General features: G+C 47.6%; 1 protein-coding gene across 3 annotated transcripts in view; it reads left to right on the top strand.

Moving 5' to 3' along the window:
• The window catches only part of USP43 (ubiquitin specific peptidase 43), a 61,187-nt gene that overhangs the window by 38,573 nt on the left and 1,985 nt on the right, over positions 1 to 20,629 (top strand). For 2 of the 3 annotated variants that reach the window (XM_036032998.1, XM_028534365.2), the window contains exons 10-14: positions 2,102 to 2,179; positions 3,363 to 3,489; positions 3,596 to 3,944; positions 6,017 to 6,175; positions 7,389 to 7,553. In XM_036032998.1, the coding sequence (XP_035888891.1) occupies positions 2,102 to 2,179; positions 3,363 to 3,489; positions 3,596 to 3,944; positions 6,017 to 6,175; positions 7,389 to 7,553 (878 nt within the window). The remainder of the gene's footprint in view (positions 1 to 2,101; positions 2,180 to 3,362; positions 3,490 to 3,595; positions 3,945 to 6,016; positions 6,176 to 7,388; positions 7,554 to 20,629) is intronic. The other variant, XM_028534366.2, reaches the window with a different exon arrangement.

Genomic DNA, 20,629 nt, shown 5'->3' with positions numbered 1-20,629 from the left:
TCCTCAGACCTGTTCCTTCCTCTCTACCTTTACGACCGTTGCCTGAACTCAGTCCTTATCACCTCTTAGCTGGATGCCCTGGAACCTCCACTCTGACCTGCCTCCCTCTCACCAGTCTTCTGCATCTGCCATTTAAAAACCCTTCAGTGGCCCACAGGGTAGTGTCCACACCTCCAAGGGTGGCTTTCAAAGCCCTCCATCCCTCCGAGGTCTGGGCCCACCCTCTCACCATGTGCCCCCCACCCTGCCCTGGCCTCTGCTCCTCATTCCAGCACATACCATACTCTAGGCTCCCCTGCCCCCCGCCCCCTGAGCCCTCTGCCTATACAACCCTTTGACCCTTTCCACTTACCACTCACCATGGATCTGGAAACTCCCGCTCCCCCTCTGAGTGGTGTCTTCTCTGGTCTCCAAGAGCAGCCTGGGTGCACTTCCTCTGAGTCCCCTCAGCACCCTGGGCGCATTACAGCCATCGCCTTGCAAACCTCTCCCATTAGACTCTTAGCTCCTCCAGGGTAGAGATCACGTCCCTGTGCTGCTTGGAATCACGTCCTGCCATACAGTCAGATGCTGCCCTGGTTCCCGTTTGGGTGAGACGCGGACTTCAGCTCACACTCGCGCTTCTCCCCTTTGTGTGGCCCATGGGGCTTTGTGTAACAGAGTTAAAGCCTGAAGGTGCCAGTTCTCCTTTTCCACCCTGCAGCTGAGACTCCAGTTGAAAAGGAGACCGAGGACTAAGGCAGAAAGGGGTCAGCACGCTGGGTTTGTGAGACTATCCTTCACTCATTAAAAGGTGTGGCTTAGACAAGTCTGATGTGAGCTTTTGACTAGGTTCCCCAGAACTAAACACCCCCACCCCCCAGCAAGGCAGGTCTCCCCAGTTGTGGAAATGGAGAATCTGAGGGTCCCAAAAAAGACGGTTTAGAGGTAGGGCAGCAAACGAGCTCCCTGGTGTGTTTCCTCTGAATTGAACATAAGCCCCAATCTGCCAGCCTTCCACCTGCAGGGACGGAGCTGCTGCCAGGAAGCACAACGCATGGGTGAGAGGATGGCAGCCCTGGGCCGTAGGGAGGCATGAGCAGGAGGGGTGAGCTGATCATCTCCCCCTAACACCATCAACCAGATAAGGGGCTGCTTCTCCTCTTTGGAGGGACTCAAGTGGATGAAGAAGGAGACAATCACATGCCTGTGGCTTAGTTCCCCTCAGTCTACAGAAGAGTGAGGAAGGGCAGTCATTCTTCATCTGGAATGATAAGCTGGGAGGGCTTCTCCCAGGTACACCTTGTTCCTTGCTCCCTCCTGGCTCTTGTTCCTCAGGTGGTGCCACACCTCCACCCCAGACCTGGTGCTGCTCAGCCACAGGGTTTTCTACCTTCCACGAGCTCAAACCCTGTTTTTGAATCATGCTAGTGTCAGTTAGGGACTCATGTGACATCCCTACTCTTTTTTATTACGGTGCATTCTAAGCATCTTTAGGTGCAGACTCCCCCAGTACTTGCATGTGTCTTATTGATTTGGGGACAAAGCCTTACGTCCTCCGTGCTTTTCTTGACTTAACCTCTTCTGTGTTAAGAATAACCAACCTTTTCTTGGCTGAGGTTGAGCTGAGCCCAGGTAGCTGGGAAGAGCTGTAGATTGATTCACATGGAGAGTTTCTAGGTATTTGAGGGTCTGAAAAAGAAAACCTTCTAGTGTGTGGAGGTGGGCCAGAGGGTGTTCCTGCCACATTGTGGTGGAGGAAAATTAGCTCATTTAGGCTTCATCAGAATGGGGATTTGTGTAGGACATTCAAGTGAACTGCCCTCTAGACACTGAGGAAGTTCTGGGGTGCAGTGGGAGAGCTGATCCATGTTCTCGCAGTCCACCCAGCTCCTCAGAGCTTGTGAGTTCCCAAGGGAGCAAGTGGAGCCTACTCAGAGGCTGATTAGGACTGAGTCTTCAGCAGACAGCAGCTCCCCGGATACCCAACCTCGGTTCTCACTCATTATTGGGCATTTCTGTTTGGAACATCAGTCCTGGGGTGGAGGGAGGCCTTTGGACCCTGCTGAGATGTGGGGAGGAGGCCTCATGCTTTCTGATGGGCTTCTTGTTCTTTCCTCAGGGCTTTGCACCTCAGGAAGCCAGGAGGCCCCCCACATGTCAAACTGGCCGTCGAGTGGGACAGCTGTGTCAAGGAGCGGTGAGTTTGATGGGATTTGGCTCCAGCAGCCAGAGACGGTGCCTGGCAGTGCAAAGAAGCCTTCCTGTGCCCAGTTTCCCCAGTGACTGTCAGGCAGTATGCCTGTCTCCTCGATGCCATGTGATTCATGCCTCTGAGAAACCCAAATGATTGCTGTAGGTAAACAACAGTGATAGTACAGGCAGACCCTGAAGATATAGGGGGTTTGGTTCCAGACAACCACAATAAAACAAATATCACAATAAAGCGAGTTGTAATCTTTTGGCTGGTAGAGGGTCTTGCCTTTGATTTGTAAAAAACACATCTGTGAAGCGCAGTCAAACCAGACATGCCTGTACTAGTTGTATCCATAGTGGCAGGCGGTATCAGTGGTGGCGACAGTAGTTGGAGTGAACTGGCACGTGATGCTCACTCACCCGCCTGTGCTAGCCGTTGCCCGGAGCACTTCATGTATTTGCAGTTTGTTTTATCATTATCACATTCTGTGAGGTGGGTGCTGCTATAATCTACCTTTTCAAGTGTGGAAACTGAGGCACAGAGAGGTTAAACAGGTGCCCGGTGTCACACAGTTCCTGCATGACACAGCTGGGATTTGAACCTATATCGTCCTGCTCTAGACCATGCTCTTAATCACTAAACTTGGCTGCTTCTATAACACCAAGTTCATTAGCCCTGCTTTGAGAAGGGACACTGTTCAGTTTGGCAAGTATGTTTTTTTATCCTTACTTGAGAATGTGTTTTTATTGATTTGAGAGAGAGAGAGAGAGAGAGATCAATGTGAGAGAGAAACACAGGTTGGTTGCCTTCTGTACACACCTAGACTGGGAATCGGACTCACAGCCTTTGGTTATACGGGATGACACTCCAACCAAGTGAGCCACCCGGCCAGGGCCCAGCAAGTATTTATTAACCTCCTACTAGGTGGTAGGCCCTGTGCTGGGATGGGAAAACAGACAAGTAAGCCAAGGACGTGGGCACTCATGGAGCTGGTGGGGCAGACAGAGAGTCCCGGTACAGGAAGGTGAGTGCTGAGTCAGTATGTAGGCATGAGGTCCCAGCGGGACACCTTCGCCTCTCCTGGTGGGTGCCTGCCACCCTGTCAGCTGTGAGCAGAGACTTAGGAGAGACCCCTCCCAGAGGTGGGAGGTGGGAAGCCTGAAGGTCATCCATTCTCCCTCTGCAGCCTGTTCGGGAGCCTGCAGGAGGAGCGGGTCCAGGAAGCCGACAGTGTGTGGCAGCAGCAGCAGGCGCACCAGCAGCACAGCTGTACCTTGGACGAATGTTTTCAGTTCTACACCAAGGAGGAGCAGGTTCTGCCCTGGGGGTCTGCTCCCCAGCCAGGAGGGAGGCTGGTGCCTTTCAGTGGGTTGGCCCAGTGCCGTGGGGGCCTCATAGTCCTGGTGGCTTCCTTTGCAGCTTGCCCAGGACGATGCGTGGAAGTGCCCCCACTGCAAAGCCCTCCAGCAGGGCATGGTGAAGCTGAGTCTGTGGACCCTGCCCGACATCCTCATCATCCACCTTAAAAGGTTCTGTCAAGTGGGCGAGAGAAGAAACAAGCTCTCCACGCTGGTGAAGTTTCCCCTCTGCGATCTCAACATGGCTCCTCACGTAGCCCAGAGGAGTTCTGGTGCCAAGCCCATGCCTGGCCCCTGGCCCTCCTGGAAGCAGCCAGCCTGCCTGCCCACCAGCTACCCGCCGGACTTCCTGTATGACCTGTATGCCGTCTGCAACCACCACGGCAGTCTGCAAGGTGGGCATTACACAGGTGAGCTTTATCTCTTGGCTGCTGGCTGCCCTGGCCACGTGTCATGGATGTGGCCTGGGTCTCAGGATGCCCTGAGAAGAGGCACTCCTGGAATGCCTGGCCCATTTGGGCACCAACGTGAACTGAGCTCTCGCTTGCTGCACGTCTGTGGCCAGGCGTCTGCCACAGAGCGTGGGGCCTGGGCCAAGCCTCAGAGTTGAGTTAGGTTGGTGGTTGGGATATAAAGTCAGTGATGGCCTGAAGTCTGACCATATCAAGTATGGGAGGATAATTGTTAGAACCAAGAGTGACGTTTATCCTCACCTGCGAGTCAATGCAAGGACTCTTTCATACCTGTAGATTTTTTATTTCCATGCGTGTGGATCCTCCTTCGGAGGACCTTGGGAGAAGTAGGCAAGTGAAGGATAGAAACGAAGAGCTGGGTGACTCGTTCAGTTGTCCTTCATCATGTACCGAAGTCTGTTTGAGAACAGATGATTTCATTTCTTTAAAGTGCTTTAAAATATTAGTTTTTTCAGAAAGTGCACAGTTGCAGTGTGCTAATGGAAGACAATGGGCTGCAGAGAAATCCATGATCATCACTCATTTGTTCTGTGACGAACATTTGTTGAGTGCTCGTTCTGTGCCGGACCCTGTGTGGGGCTCCCGTGCTAAACCGGACGGGCGTGAGCCCGGGCCTGCAGGCTGGTTTCGGGCACAGACGGTGAAAGGGGCTTGCCGCTCCAGCACTGCCACCACTTGGCATTATGAAAAGGTGACGGACTGATTAGTTATGTCTGTGATAGCGGCATCCTCTCTGAGGATGTCACCTTTAGGTCAAGAGCTAATGGATGAGGTGGAACTAGCCATGTGAGCAATGGGAGGAAGACCTTTATGGGCAGAGCTACCAGGATGTGCGAAGGCCCTGGGGCAGAGGTTTGCTCTGTTTGAGAACTGACGGTGGCCTGTCGTGGCTGAAGTGCAGCGATTCAGCTATGGGCTGGACAGGGCTGGGTCAGAAGGGGCTGTAAGCCATGGACAAGAGTTAGCATTTTTCCTAAAAGTGATGGGAAGCCATTAAAAGGTTTCAGGCAGAGAAGTGAAGGTGTAATTCTGATTACAAACTGAGGTAGTAGCTCTGCTCTGTGGAGAATGGATAGGAGAGAGCAAGAATGGAAGTTGTCATTCCAGTTAGGTGGATGCTTCTGGGGCTCAAGTGGGGCTCGGGCGACGACAGTCAGGGTATTCAAGACAGGTTTTGGAAGTGGAGTCAGTAAAACTGGCTTTGGGCTGGGCCTGGGGTGGAAGGGAAAGGGAGAGCAAAGGGGAACTCCCAGGTGCCTGCCTGGCTGTGTGAGCACAGGGATAGCGAACCACGGTCTGTGGGCCACATTCGGCCCAGCACCCGTCTTCCTGTGGCTCATGAGGTAAAAGTAGTTCCTGCATTTTTAAAGTGGTGAAAAGAAGAATAAGAATATATAGCAGAGGCCACATGTGCCATATGTGAGCTGCAAAGCCTAAAGTAGTTTCTCTCTGGTCTGTTATGGAAAAAATTGGCTGACTCCAGATTAGTGGGTCTTGGTACCATTCACTAAGATGTGGGGAGAAGAAGAACAATATTTTGTTTTAATTGTTTGGAAGGTATTAAGAATCATGTTTATGAGCATTTTTAAAATGTATGACTTCTATTCTTGGGTGGGAAAGAAGTATACCATAATTCCATATTTTCACTGCATATTTTCACTGCATACTGAATTAGATGTGTCTTGTGAAGCTTTTCAGAAGAAATGGGGCAAATGTGGACATCATCGTCTGGCTAAATCATTTGGGGCTCTCGTGCTGGAGAGTTTGCTTATGCAAGAGCTACAACATAAGGGTTCAGTTTAAAGTAGCAACACACTTCATCAGAAAGCATCTGCGATCTTCACAGAGTGGAATGGATTGTTTTTGATTCCACAAAATTCATTTCGGGCCAAAAATGGACCCATATTTCTCATTCCATTACAAACAGGTCTATTTCTGAGCTATGACTGTGGGTATGTCTTCCTGCTTTTGGGTGCTGCAATAATGGGGTTTGGGGTTTGCACCTGCAGCCTATTGCCGGAATTCTCTGGATGGCCAGTGGTACAGTTACGACGACAGCACAGTGGAGTCACTGCTAGAAGACGAAGTCATTACCCGCGGGGCTTATATCCTGTTTTACCAGAAACGGAACAGCATCCCTTCCTGGTCAGCCAGCAGCTCTGTGAGAGGTAGGGCTGCCGCTCGTGACAGCACGAGGGAGAACTGGGAAGTCACTGTAAGAACTGGGCAGATGCTTAGGTGAACAGTGAGCACCAGAAGAGGTCGGCAACGGCCTGCAAAAGGAAGCTACAGCTGCTGCTACAGAGATGTGGACATGCAGGCTAGAATCCCATCCATAAGGCTGTGGAAGAGTCACACTGAGATCTAAGGAAGGGGAAAGGAGTAATGTTTGGGGCACATGGCAGGTGACTCTTGGTGGTGTGGGATTTCATATTCCCAGTCTCATTCATGTCAGGCCAGATTTTATTTCATTTTACTTTGTATTTACTTATTCTTTGAGAGAGGAGAAGGAACGGACAAAGAGGGAGAGAAACATCGATGTGTGAGAGATATATTGATTGGTTGCCTCTTGCATGCCCACCACTGGGGACCTGGCTCACACCAGGCATGTGCCCTGACTGGGAATCAAACCAGTGACCTTTTGGTTTGCAGGCCAGTGCTCAACCACTGAGCCACACCAGCCAGGGCTTAAGCAAGACTTTAATTAAGCTTGTGCAACATCAACCTGCATGAGTCCTGTTAGAAAAAGAGGGGGAGTTATGAAGGCTGCAGGGTCTTTATAGAAAACGTAGCTGCATAACTGCATTTATTGCCCAGCAGTACATTTATTAGCTAACCCTAACCTCAAAATTGCTTGGAACTCTGGAGGAAACAAAGGATCAAAGTTGACCTTTTTATGTGACTTACTTCATTTTGTAAACTAGCCATCCTTATCTGTGGGATGAAAGGGAATTTTTTTTTAATCACTCAGATTTTCTCTCCATTAATTGTTGGAAAATGGCCAAATAAAGATAAGATGCACCCTAAAAGATCTAAGAATCAACCTTAAGGCAAAGTCTGCCTCCCTTTTATGGAGATAGATGTAGAAAGAATGGAAAACATACCGTACCTAGAAAACGAGGTGGTAACAAGTACCTTCACAGGGAGCATATCAGTGCTCATCAGTGTTCCTTTCTGTGCCTGCACACCTGTCCCCACATTTTCCACATGGTCACACAGGTCATCAGTGGCGGGTTTCTCCTCTGGCCCTCACCTTCCGTGTGTGTGCGTGTCTGTAGTGCCAGGGCTCAGGGTGGGAATCTGGCAGCAAGAAGCCCCTCGGGGAGCCTGGGAGGATGGAGTGGGTCCAGCTGTCTGTCGCTCTCTGTGCTTCCTCTGCAGGTTCCACCAGCTCCTCCGTGTCCGATCACTGGCTCGTGAGGCTCGGGAGCTGCAACGGCAGCCTGAGGGGCAGCCCGTTGTCCTGGAACCCTGCCCCCGGCCCCTCCCAGCCCCAGGTGCCCAACCCCCCCATTGTCACAGACAGCCCCTCCAGTCAGAAAAAGGGTATGTTTTATCATGTTGGTTAAATTTGCTGATTTTATTTTCATTTTCCTTAATGACCTTTGCTCCTTGTCTTGATGAAAGTGTTGGCATTTCACGGCCATGAATATTCAGTGTCCATCATTACAAGAGGTTTCTTCGTCTCTCAAATGGGATCTTCCACACCCCAGCCTGTGCCTACCTTCCCTGCCCACTCCAGTGACAGGCGCACACCGTCTGCACCCTGGAGCTGACTGGCTAATGGACAAGATAGCACAGAAGCTAGTGAACAGATACAGTGACACAGTGTGAAGCAGGGACAAGGATGAAGTGGTAAATCATCATAGAAGAAAACACTGAGGCCTGGGGCGAGGGAGAAAGGATACAGAGGGCCTGTGGGGAAGGCCCTTCCAGGAAGGTGGTAACTTTGGAGCAGAGTAAGTGAGTCATGGAGAAGTCTGGGAGTGAGCGTGGGGTGTGTGCGAGGGGAAGAAGACACCAGAGCTGTGGCTGGGGCAGAGTGAGTGACGAGGGTGACCCAGGTAACCAGGGGCTGGGCCATGATGTACCTCTGGCCCATGAACTGAGTTTGCATTTTATCCCAAGTACAGTGAGTAGGTTTTGGGGTATTTTGAGTGAGTAAGTAATCAATCTGATATATAATATTAAGAGAGGGAGAAAGAAAGAGAGAAAGATCTATGTGTGAAAGATACATCAAATGGCTGCCTCTCACACGCCCCCAACTGGGGACCAGGCCTGCAACTCAGGCATGTGCCCTGACCGGGAATTGAACCAGGAGCTTTCAGTTTGTGGGATGATGCCCAACCCATGGAGCCACACTAGTAGGGTTGATACACATTTTTAAAAAGTCTACTTTGCCTGCCATGTGGAGAATGCCTCACAGAGGCGCAAGAGTGGAAGACAGGAGACTTGTTGGGAGGCTTGTGATTATCCAGTTGAGGGACAGTAGTGGTGTGGATATGCTTCTGGAAGACAGAGCTAAGGGATTTGCTGATGAGAGAGAAAGTGAGTTATCAAGGAGGACTCTGCTTAGTTGGCATCTAAATGACTAGGTGGTTAGGTTAGCAGTGCAGTTTATGAGATGGGAAAGCGCTGGGTAGGAAATGGTCAGTTTTAGAGAGAAATCAAGAAATTTGTGTCCTCATTGGGTAGCTCAGTTGGTTAGAGCATCATCCGATAAGCCTAGGTTGCAGGTTGGATCCCCATCAGGGCATGTGTGGGAAGCGGCCAATCAGTGTTTCTCTCACAGTGATGTTTTCCTCTCTCTGTTTCTCTCTTTCTCCATTTCTCTGTCTCTAAAGTCAATTTTAAAAAATCATGTCCTTAGTTGAGTATTTAAAAAAATAACCTCTAACCATGAACACAAACGTTTTAAAAAATCGTGGCCTGATAATTTTGAGACTCCTGGAAGACATTCGCGTGCAGATGATGACTAAGGACTGGAGATGAACATCCGAGTCATCAGCACATGGAAGGAACTTCAAGCCGTGGGGCTGGCCAAGCTCCCCTGGGACATGGTTAAGGTAGAAAAGAGTAAAGACCTTCCACAGACCCTGGAACTCTCTGCCACCTAGGGGTCGGGCAGAAGCACAGAGGTCAGCCAAGAAGTAGAAAGAGTAGCCAGTGTGATAGAAAGAAACCTGGGTGAATATAAGTCACAGATGCAGAAAAGACAAAAAAATCTTTCAGGGAGGAAGTGTCCTGCTGTGTCATGTATTGTTGAGAGGCTAAGATGAGGGTGGGTAAGTGATCATTGGTCTGGAAGGTCACCAGCACCAGGGACTTGCCAGGCACATCTGTCTGTCATGGGTTGGAGAGCAGCTGTAATAATCGGTGGAGAAGACACTGGGCTGAAGGAGTGACCGTGGGCACACACTCGCTGAGGACTGACTGCAGGCGCAGGAGCTCAGGAATGTGGCCTTATGGCAGTTCATGTTTTTCTGCCAAATAGGAAATAATAGATCGTCTTAACACTCAGATGACCCAGACTAGAGAGGGAACAGGAGGATAGTGCAGGAGAGCAAGGTGCAGCCACAGAAACAAAGTCCCTCAGTAGGAATGGTACGATCTGTCTGTCTTTGTCCTTCAGTCAGAAAATGGCAACACGTCGTGATTACTTTTAGTTTCCATGCTTCCTATTAGTACCTGATTTAGTTTTTTAAATAAAACATTTTAATTGAACTATTATATATACACACAGTTGTACTGATCACAAGTGTATATCTGATTAATTACCATGAAACAAGCATACCCGTGTAACTATCACCCAGATTAAGGAATAGAAAGTTCCAGGTCCTCCCTACCCCCTTATGTCTGTCAAAATCATTACCATTTCCTCCTTCCCAAAGGGAAGTTTTAGTCTCACTTCTAACACCTGTTTTGGAACTTTGTATACATGGAGTCATATACTATGCATTCTGTTTAATTTTTTTTGGCTTCTTTTGCTCCACATTATATTCATGAGATTCATATATGTTGTGTATAGCAATGCTACTTTCATTTTATTCCATTGTTCAAAAAAAAAAAAACCCTCAAAGACATACAGTTTCCTGCGCAGAAGTTTAACTGTGTATGAGAAAGAGTGAGAGATGTTGTCAGCTGCTGACTACAGCCAATTTTAAAGTGAAAGTAGAAGTGGAGATTTGGAAAAGAAGGCCTGGTGCGTGGAGGGAGGTGCATGTAGCGAGGAGAGCCTCCTTGTCTCTGGAGTTCACGGGCAGGCTGGCCTGGTCTCACCTGGAGAAGTTCAGAAACCTGATCATCAAGAGCTGTACCTTGAGCCATGGGAGATTTATGGATTCTTGAGTTATTTGTGGGTTTTCCCAAAATCCGTGCAAGTTTTGCTGTGGATCACACATGGTGGGCCACCTCTGACCAGACACCTGCTGGCGTCCTTGCACAGTGGCTGCCACTCCTGCACCCAGACCTCCCTCGTTGCCGGCGGCAGCCCCTGTGTCTGTTTGCCCTGTTGTGGTCAGACACGGGGGTTGCTTCCAGTCCACGCTGTCACCAGCAGTGCTACTGTGAACATTTTTGTTCGTGTCATTTTTTGTGCCTGTGTCCCTGTTTCTGTGGAGTATATACCTGGGAGTGGAACTGCCGGGACGCAGTGGATATGTTTTTTCATCAGCTGCTTATTTCTTTACACTCTGTGCTGCCATTTCATCCGAGTGGCCCATGCAGTTCCGGCGTGCCCCGGCTCTTGTCCCGTATCTGTGAGTGAATAAAGAGGATGGAAGAATCTTAAAGCTGCACACGGTTTTAGGTTATCATTGACCCCAACCCTCTGGCCTGGAGCAGTTTATGTATCACATTTGGTTAATAATTCCTCAGTGTCTGGCATTTGGGCTCCCAGCGTCTCACCCTCAGACGGACGATGATTGGCACTTCCACGTGCATTTCGCATTTGTCCGGCTTCCTCAGCACAGGTTTCTGTGTGAGCACGCAGTTTCATGCATTGTGTTCTGACTCACCTGCTGGCCATTTCTCTTCCCCTCATGTTTGTGAGGCTGCACATTTAGAGTAGTGTCTTTAGAACAAAAAAGGCCTTCTTTCCCCAGCTTCTCCGCCCGGCAGCATGAGCCTCTGCCAGGCTCGTCAGGTCATCCCAGTCCTGTCCAGTGGCATACAACCTCAGGCCGTTTCTCGGTTCTCCCAAGGAAAAATATGTTTGACCCCCCTCAAGGAGCCAACTTCAAAAGGTGGCCTGACTCTTCAACCTGGTACCCAGAGCGGGTGGGACGTGGCTCCAGAGAACTCCCCAGAGAGAGGGGCCAGGGTGGGAGAGGTGGTGTTGAGGAACACTGCCCTCCCGACCCTTGCAGGTGTTCCATTGATCTCATCTAGCCCCCAGACTCTCCGGGAGAGGTGAACCGAACAGCCCTTGTACAGAGCACAGCGCTGAGTCCTGGAAGTACCCGCTCACAAGCTCGCACCCAGAAAGTGGCAGGGCTGCAAACAGTCACCGCTGCCTCTGGCTGCTGGAGTCTGGTCTGTGCACTTAGACACCAATTCCAAATTTGAGTTGATTCCCTTCAGACACTGCTTCCAAAGGGAGCTTTCCCTCTTGGGGTTAGAAATAAAATAACAATAGATTTTGAAATCTGTTTGAGAAGCTCTGAGGTGGTTGACAACCTTTTTTAGTTTTTTCATACTAAATCTGGACTAAATTAAAATCTAGACTACAGGTGTTCAGCAGTGGTTGGCCCGACTGCCTCTCCCCATGGCTGTGGGAGGAGGTTTTCACTGTCAAAGGCAGGGATGCTGAATGTCTGCCATGCCCAGGGACGATGTTGTTCGGCACAGAATTGTCCCTCCCAAATGCCATCAGTCCTCTGGAGAAACCCTGAAAGCTCGGGAAATCCATCCTTCCAGGTGCCCTGATTATGGGAGATTGTAATAATGAAGGCATTTTATTTCACTTAGCATAATGCTCTCTAGATCCATCCATACTGTTGTAAAGGGTAAAACTTCCTTCATTTTGGTGGCTGAGTAGTATTCCATTGTGTAAATGGCCTGTAGTTGTTTTATCCACTCCTCTACTGATGGACACTTGGTCTGCCTCCGTATCTTGGTGATTATAAACAACGCTGCAATGAACACAGGGGTGCTTATGTTCTTTTGAATTAGTGTTTTGGGTTCCTTTGGATATATTCCCAGAAGTGGGATTGCTGGGTCTAAAGTCAGACCCATTTTTAATTTTTTGAGGAAATTCCATACTGTTTTCCACAGTGGCTGCACAGTCTGCATTCCCGCCCACAGTGCAAAAGGGCTCCCCTTTGTCCACATCCTCACCAGCACTTGTTTGTTGATTTATTTTTTATTTTTCTTTTTACCTTATCTGGGAAGCACTTTATCTCCCTTTCCATTCTTTTTTAAATATATTTTATTGATTACACTATTACAGTTGTCCCATTTCCCCTCCTTTATTCCCCTCCACCCTGCACACCCACTCCCACCCGCATTCCCCCCAACCTTAGTTCATGTCCATGGGTAGTACATATAAGTTATTTGGCTTCTACATTTCCTATAGTATTCTTAACCTCCCCCGTCTATTTTATACCTGCCATTTATGCTACTGATTCTCTGTACCCTTTCCCCCTCCCTCTCCCTCCCACTCCCCTGCTGATAACCCTCCATGTGATCTCCATTTCTGTGATTCTGTTCCTGTTTTGTTTGCTTAGTTTGTTTTTGTTTTAGGTTCAGTTGTTGATAGTTGTTTGTTGTCATTTTACTATTCATATTTTTATCTTCTTTTTCTTAGATAAATCCCTTTAACATTTCATAGAATAAGGGCTTGATGATGATGAACTCCTTTAACTTGACCTTATCTGAGAAGCACTTCATCTGCCCTTCCATTCTAAATGAAAGCTTTGCTGGATAGAGTAGTCTTGGATGTAGGTCCTTGCGTTTCATGACTTGGAATACTTCTTTCCAGCCCCTTCTGGCCTGTAAGGTTTCTTTTGAGAAATCAGCTGACAGTCTAATGGGAGCTCCTTTGTGGGTAACTGTTTCCTTTTCTCTTGCTGCTTCTAAGATTTTCTCCTTATCTTTAATCTTGGTTAGTGCCTTGGTGTGTTCCTCTTTGGGTCCAACTTGTTTGGGACTCTCTGAGCTTCCTGGATTTCTTGAAAGTCTATTTCCTTTCTCAGATTGGGGAAGTTCTCCTTCATTATGTTTTGAAATAAGTTTTCAATTTCTTGCTCTTCCTTTTCTCCTTCTGGCATCCCTAAGATTCAGATGTTGGAATGTTTAAAGATGCCCTGGAGGTTCCTAAGCCTCTCCTCATTTTTTGAATTCTATTTCTTCATTCTGTTCTGGATGAATGTTTATTTCTTCCTTTTGGTCCAAAACATTGATTTGAGTCCCGGTTTCCTCCCTGTCACTGTTGATTACCTGTACATTTTCCTTTATTTCACTTTGCATAGCCTTCATTTTTTCCTCTAATTTGGGACCATATTCAACCAATTCTGTGAGCATCCTGATTACCTGTGTTTTGAACTGTGCATCTGATAGGTTGGCTATCTCTTTGTTGCTTAGTTGTATTTTTTTCTGGAGCTTTGATCTGGTGTTTCTTTGGGGCCTTTTTTTTTTTTTTTTTTTTGTCTCGGCACTCCTGTTATGTAGCGAGGGGCAGAGCCTTTGGTGTTCAGCAGGGCGGGGCAACCCAAGTTCCTGTGTTGTGATGCTGTGTGTGGGGGAGGGGTCCGAGAGGCAACAGTGCCACTTGCTCTGCTCTCTACCAGTTTTCAGTCACTTTCCTGGCTACCCACAAGCAAATTGGGCCCTTATGGTGACAATTCCCAGGTGGGTGGATTTGTGTACTCTCTAGGACTCTGGCTCTCTCCAGTGAACTCTCCTGTGAGTCTGGGAGTTTCTCCTGCTGCTGCCTCAGCCCCCACAGGTGTTTTCAGTCCGAGGCTTTGAGGCTGTATTTCCCCGCACTGGAACGCTGGGTTGCGAAGTCTGTCTCGCTCCCCAGTTGTTCCTCGAGGTTTATCTGTACTCGAATGTGGGTCTGCCCAGTCTGCAATCTGCCGCCAGCCACTGCCTTGCTTCGAGTCCTCTCCACCCCAGCTGCCCATTTCCACCCCTCCTACCAGTCTGGATGAATGTTCCTTGTTTAACTCCTTGGTTATCGGACTTCTATACAGTTTGATTTTCTGTCAGTTCTGGTTGTTTTTTGTTTTTAAATTTGTTGTCCTTCTTTTGAGTTGTGCGAGGAGGCACAGTGTGTCTACCAACTCCCCCATCTTGGCTGAAAGTCTGTTGATTTATTGATGACAACCATTCTGACTGTGTGAAATGGTATCTCATGGTGGTTTTAATCTGCATCTCTGATGATTAGTGACATTGAGTATCTTTTCATTTATGTATTGGCCATCTGTGTCTCCTCTTTGGAGAAGTGTCTATTCAGGTTCTTTACCCATTGTTTAATTGGGTTTTGGTTTGTTTTTTTGGGGGGGGGGTGTAAGTACTTTATAAATTTTGAATTTTAACCCCTTATCAGCTGTATTGCCAAATACGTTCTCCCATTTTAAACTAAAATGAATGGATTCGAGTTTTGAGGTGCTGCACCTTATATAACTGAGGACGGGTGTCAGAGAGGCTGCATAAGAAAAGAATACAAAAACAGCTTACCTTTGCCACTTTTACAGAGCTGACCATTTGGAAAAACTGCTGGGGTCCCTCGCAGTAACAGGTCCTGGGGCTTCCTTGGGTTTTCAGTGGTACAGGTGCTGCCATGACAGATTTCCATTTTGGTGTTAATTGGGTCTCACAACTTTGTTTTCTCACTTTCAGTATTTCCAGATAGTATGTTATTTCAGTTCGGATTTCCTCTTTGATCCAAAGGTTATCTGGAAGTTTCAGGTATTTAAGATTTTTTGTCACCTTTTTAGCCGTTATTTCTAATTTCATGGATTGTGATCCAAGAATGTGGTTCTCGAACATTCCCTTTTTGTGATCATGCAAGTGCATGAGTATTATTTTGTAGATGTTCTGTGTACATATAAAATAATGCATATCATCTCATCAAAGCTCATCAAAGTGAGCTTTACGCCATTACTGTTAAATTAGGTGAGTTGATGGTTGTATTTAATTCACCTTGTCTTTGTGTTGCCCTTGTGAGGGACCACCAGGCAAGGACGGAGGGGTGTTGACACATTCCTGAATAGCTGTGTTTTTAATCAAGTTCTCCAAGAACTTTAATACTTTTTGTTTTAAATATAAACGTATGTTTAGCCACTTGGCTAATAGGTATCTCTAAGCTGATGACTGTTAAATCTTTTTTATAAATTGTGTCTTTCTCATTATAATGTTGCTCTTTATCCTGCTTAACGCTTTTAATTTTAAATTGTACCTTGTTCAAGATTAATAATTATACCCCCCTCTCTCTTTGTTTGCATTTACCTGGTATCATTTTACCTTTCTCCTTTGCTTTATGAATATTTATTTTAGAGTTAGTTTTAAGTAATTTGATAAACAGTATGTTGCTTTTTTAATGCCAAAAATTCAGAGCCTATCTTATAATGGGGAGAATTCAGTCTATTTATATTTAATATAACAACCACAAAACTAAATTTCATCTCATTTAAAACTTTGTCTATTGCTTGTTTCTTTTTTCTTATTTTTTTACTGATTTGATGATGTCGCTCTCTGTTCCCTGTTTCCCTGTTCATTGGAAGTTCTGCTCCTTTCCTCCTCGCTAGTTGTTGCTTTATGTTCCCGAGTGTTTACAATCAGATGTGGATGTGAGAAGCCAACAATTTCCTGCGAGCCCTTCTGTTGCCTCACGGCTTTCTCTCCTGCTCCCAGCGACATGAAATGCATGCAATGGTCCACATCGCCCTCCACTCGAGAGCTTTGAAACGCTTTCATGCATTCCCTCTGGTCTGCCTTAGGGACTCTCCGCCTCAATCCCCGCCTCTCAGGTTTTGCTGAGATGGTTTAATGCTCTTCCAGACTGTGATTGGAACTCCTCTTACCATACCTTTCCCTCCCAGTGCACTCCTGTAACACAATGTTACACATGCTGAGATCATCTGACCCACGCGTGGGTGGATGGTTCACTGAATACCACTGACCATCTGCTTTCCCTCCCCTCTATCTTTATTTTATTTCACTATTATTCTCTTACAGCTGTCCCAATTTTTCCCCTTTGCCCTCCTCCACCCAGGCCACCCCCTGCTCCACAGTCAGTCCCGACACTGTTGTTGTCGTCCGTGTCCATGAGGTCTCCGTTCTGATTGCTCAGTTTGGTCAGAGTTCTTTTGGGGATGCATGGTGTGTTCTCCAACTCTCTGCACAGTCACAGGTATCTTCTTTCACTTGGGAATGAATGGCAGCTTGGCTGGTTGGAGGACTCTTGGGTTGCAGTCTTTCTTCTCAGGCGTCTGTAGATGCTTTCCCATGGTCCTCCAGGCCTCGGGGGTGCAGGTGAGAAGCCCATTCTCTTTCACAGGAGAGTCACTTGTTCTCTCTGGCTGGAAGCCTTTAAGATTCTGTCTTTGACCTTGGAGTTTAGAAATTCTACCAGAACATGCCTAGGTGTGTGTTTTGTTCATCAAACCTACTTAGAATTCTTGGAGGCCTCTCTTTCTACAGATGCAGGCTTTTCCTTAGAGAAATGTTCTTTTCTGGCATTTGTTTAAGTATTTCTCACCTTCTTATCAAATTCCTATTATTTGCCTATTCGGTCTTCTAGATCTGTCTTCTAAGTCTCCTACTTTTTCCCTATGATTTCTCCCTTTGTCATTTTGCTGTGCTGTGAGATACTGCTTTCACAATTATGGGATTTTCACAAATTTCATAAATTTCAAAATAATTTCAGGCCACTAATTTGAGTTCCAGCAGTGACTGTGAATGTTTTAATTTACTGAATTAAAAAACCTGGAGGTTGTGTTTTCAGTCTTCCGTTGTTTCACACTTGAATCTCCTTGAGAACTTTAAATTTAATCTGTTTGTTTCCTCTGGTGGCTCTGTTTCATTAAGGGACTGTGCTGATGGTTCATATTCTCATCCTCTGATCGCTGGACCCCTTTATGTGAGTTGTTATTTTTCTACTTCTCTATTTCTCCCTGTGGGGCTCCCCTCCACCCTCTATGGAGCAGAGATTATTGGAGGTGGGGAGGGGGCAGTGGCCTCAGCTCCTGAGCCAGCCTTTCTCCTTGCCAGCCTTGTCCTTGGGTCTGAGTCTCAGGGGAAGAAGGCCTAGCTCATCTGTAGCTTCTCCTTGTCTTCTAAATGTTTGAGGATCAGGCTTGCCCCAGGTTGCACTCTGCAACTCCAGACAGAGATGTTGTCTCCCAATGAGGCCGGGGCTCAGAAGATTAAGACCCTTGGTAGGGACCCTTCTCGCCCTTGATTCCAATCATGGTGGTCTCTTTCCTGCTTCCCTGACCCACCAAGCTTACCTGTGCCTCAGGGCCTTTGCACTTGCCACTCCCTCTGCCTGGAGCCTGCTTTCCCCAGATCGCCATGTGGCTTCTTCCCTCCCTTCACTCAGGTCTCTCATCACTCACTGACCTCCCTGTATTCTCCTCCTCACTCTTCCTCGTAGCTCTTATCATTACGTCCCATGAGATCATATATTTTTGTCTTTTGTCAAACCCCATAAGGGACAAACACTTTGAATGTTTTCAACAACTGTATCCCCCATGCTGAAAACTGTCTTTAGTGCACAGTAGGCTCTTATTAAATAGTTACTGAATGCATGAGTGAGTGGAAGTTGATGGAGAGATGGAAGGCACAGATTAGGAAAACTCTAGTCCTCTTGCAGGGGGCTACAGATGGCGAGGAGAGGTCCCTGAGCCCCGCCCCCATCCCTGCTCACAGCACAGACTGTGAGGCCTGATCAACACCTGGTTTTATTGGTCAAAGATAAAAAGTTGCATAGGAACAGATGTGGAACTTCCCAGGGCCGCTTCTGCAAGCCCCTGAGCCACTGCGTGGGTGGGGCTGTGTTGGGGGCCTCACCCACCAGCTGCTTGGGCGCCCTCTGTGTGGGGAAGTCCTTCATGGGCCTGGGAAGCTCATCATATATGTTCTGGGGTTTATATGACCGTCAGGAAAAATTTAACTCTCGGTATTGTCAATGTAGCTTAAGACTCTAGGTCCTTTCTTGATCTCAGGCCAGACTGGTTGTGAGCAAGGTCTCAAATTCCATGGGGCTGGGATGCAGGGGTGGAGAAGGACCAGTGCTCAGAGGTCTCTGAACACCTCTCCCACCTCTGGCTCCCAGCACCTCCAGGGAGGAGCAGTGGGACTTACTCTCCCCTCCCCTAGAAGCAAGATTATTTGGTAAGCACTAAACACTGCATTTCCTGTTCCCTCTGTACTTCTGCAGTTTATTTGTCCGTTTATCTAAAGCTCTGGCTCTCTCTCAGCTCCTGTTGTAGCCCAGTAAATAGAATGAAATAAAATAAAGATAGCAAAGGTGCTCTGGCACTGCCGGCTTGAGAAAGGACTCGTCTGGGCGTCCGTGGCTCCAGAGAAACGGAGGTGCGGAGGTGATGTGGGCCCGTGTGCCCTTTCTCACCAGGTGGAGCGGGAGGCCGGCGCTGCAGGCCCTGCCAAGCCACTTGCCACCTGCCAGGGCTGCGGGCAGTGTTTTGTTGATTTGAAAGGCTGAAAGTCACAGCTTTGTCCTCTTAACACAAAGCTTCTCTTTCTGTCCTTGTTAGGGCTACGGAAAAGGAAAAAATCGTAACACAGCTCTGACCCCAGAACATTTTTTTTTTCTCTGAGTTATGGGAATTTATTGGTGGAGCAATGGCATCAATCCAAACTGAAATTACAAAATATTTTGGGTGCAATGGTGTCTATTGCTGGCTCTACCCTAAAGAAATGCTCTAAAGGGGAAAAAAATACCAAAAATGATATGTGAAAAACTTGAAGGGTAAAGCTCTCAAGGAACCTCTGAGATGCTCTGAAATCTGTCCTGTCGTTCATGGGAGTCCCACTGCTCCTGCCGCGAGGAGATTTCTTACTGGGAAGCCTGGCCCAGGTGTGCTGCCCCTCCCTTTGCCTGCAGACAACACGGGACCCTTGTACCGCCTGCCTCTGACCTCCCTGAGATCTCCCTGTGCTCTGACAGTCTGGTCCCTTTGCACATGGCACATCCCAGCCGGTGCACCACTGCTTATGGGCCTTCTGGGGACAGTGGTTCTGGCTCATTGTTGGAGCTGATCCTGTGTTGAGAGGACAGCCGCGGGCTCCAGCTCAAGTGGCCACCCTGGGCTCTTCCTCAAGCGCTTGTACTAACTGCCCTTGGACCACGGGGCTTGTGCGCCTCAGTGGGAGGGTTCTTCCTTGGTGATCGCAGGCATCCCGTAAACCGAGGTGTCTTGGTGGTACAGTGACTGCTGGCTTTCTCTTTTTACTTTTTCATTGGGTTAAAATACACAAAATAAACAAAGTTTACCATCATCACTATTTTTAAGGGGACAGTTCAGTGGTATTAAATGCGTCTACCTGTTGTGCAGCCATTGCCACTGTCTATCCCCGTAACTCTTCATCTGAAACTCTCTCCCTGTTCAGCACCCACTTCCTGTTCTCGCCTCCGGGCCTCTGACTATCGCCCTGCACTCTTTCCGTCTCTCTGACAGAGACCATGCGCAGTAACTCATCAAGTGGAATCCTACAGGATTTGTCTTTTATTGACTGACTGTTCAGGACCCCCTGAGATTCCATATGAATTTTAGGATGGGTTTTTCTATTTCTGCAAAAAACCTCATTGGGACTTTTATAGAACTTGCATTGGCTCTGTAAATTGCTCTGGGTAATGTTGACCTTTTAACAATATTAAGTCTTTCAATCCACGAATGTGGGATGTGTTTCCACTAATTTGCATCTTCTTTAATTTTTTTTGGCAATGTTTTGTCATTTTTATTGTACCAATCTTTCAGCTCCTTGGCCAAGTTAATTCCTAAATATTGTATTCTCTTTGATGCTATTGTAAATGGAATTGTTTTTGTAACTGAACACGTGTTTCTTAAGAAAAACATATGCAGCCTTGGCTTTACATGTTTCCTTTAGAAACGTTGAGATATGGAAAAGAACTGAGAGGAAAATCAGTGATAGCACCCCATCACCCTCCCTACACCTCATCATTTTGGTTTTATTTCTCCATACTTGTTTGTATGTTTTCATGTGCATGCATCATGTGTGTACATCCACATTTGCACACATACATGAATACACATTTTTGCAAGTTGGGTTACACTCTGTTTCTCTAGACTGTTTCTCACTTAACAGTTAACAGTCACACCCTGGAGGGCTGGAGTGTGTCGGCTCCATCCCTCCTTACTCCCAGCACGTGGCGCCTGCTCGGGACTGGCCGCACTGGCTGGGGCTTGTGTGAGTCATGGCACTGCCCCGCAAGGGAAAATGCTTCATCACTCGGTACTTGTTGGTTTCCACACTGGTCACGAGTTCTGGAATGAATCAACGATGAGTACTGAGGTACCACTGTGTGTCAAAAACATCTTTCTAACCTGTACACAGACGTTGAAAACACCCAAAGGAGGCATATATGGCAGCACGCAGTTCGTTTTTGTTCTTTTCAGCCCAGGGTAGCA

This window comes from Phyllostomus discolor, chromosome 8 (assembly GCF_004126475.2).
Source record: "Phyllostomus discolor isolate MPI-MPIP mPhyDis1 chromosome 8, mPhyDis1.pri.v3, whole genome shotgun sequence".
In the NCBI taxonomy this organism is placed as follows: domain Eukaryota; kingdom Metazoa; phylum Chordata; class Mammalia; order Chiroptera; family Phyllostomidae; genus Phyllostomus; species Phyllostomus discolor.
The sequence above is the reverse complement of the archived record's forward strand: the minus strand, read 5'-3'. Positions and strand labels throughout refer to the sequence as shown.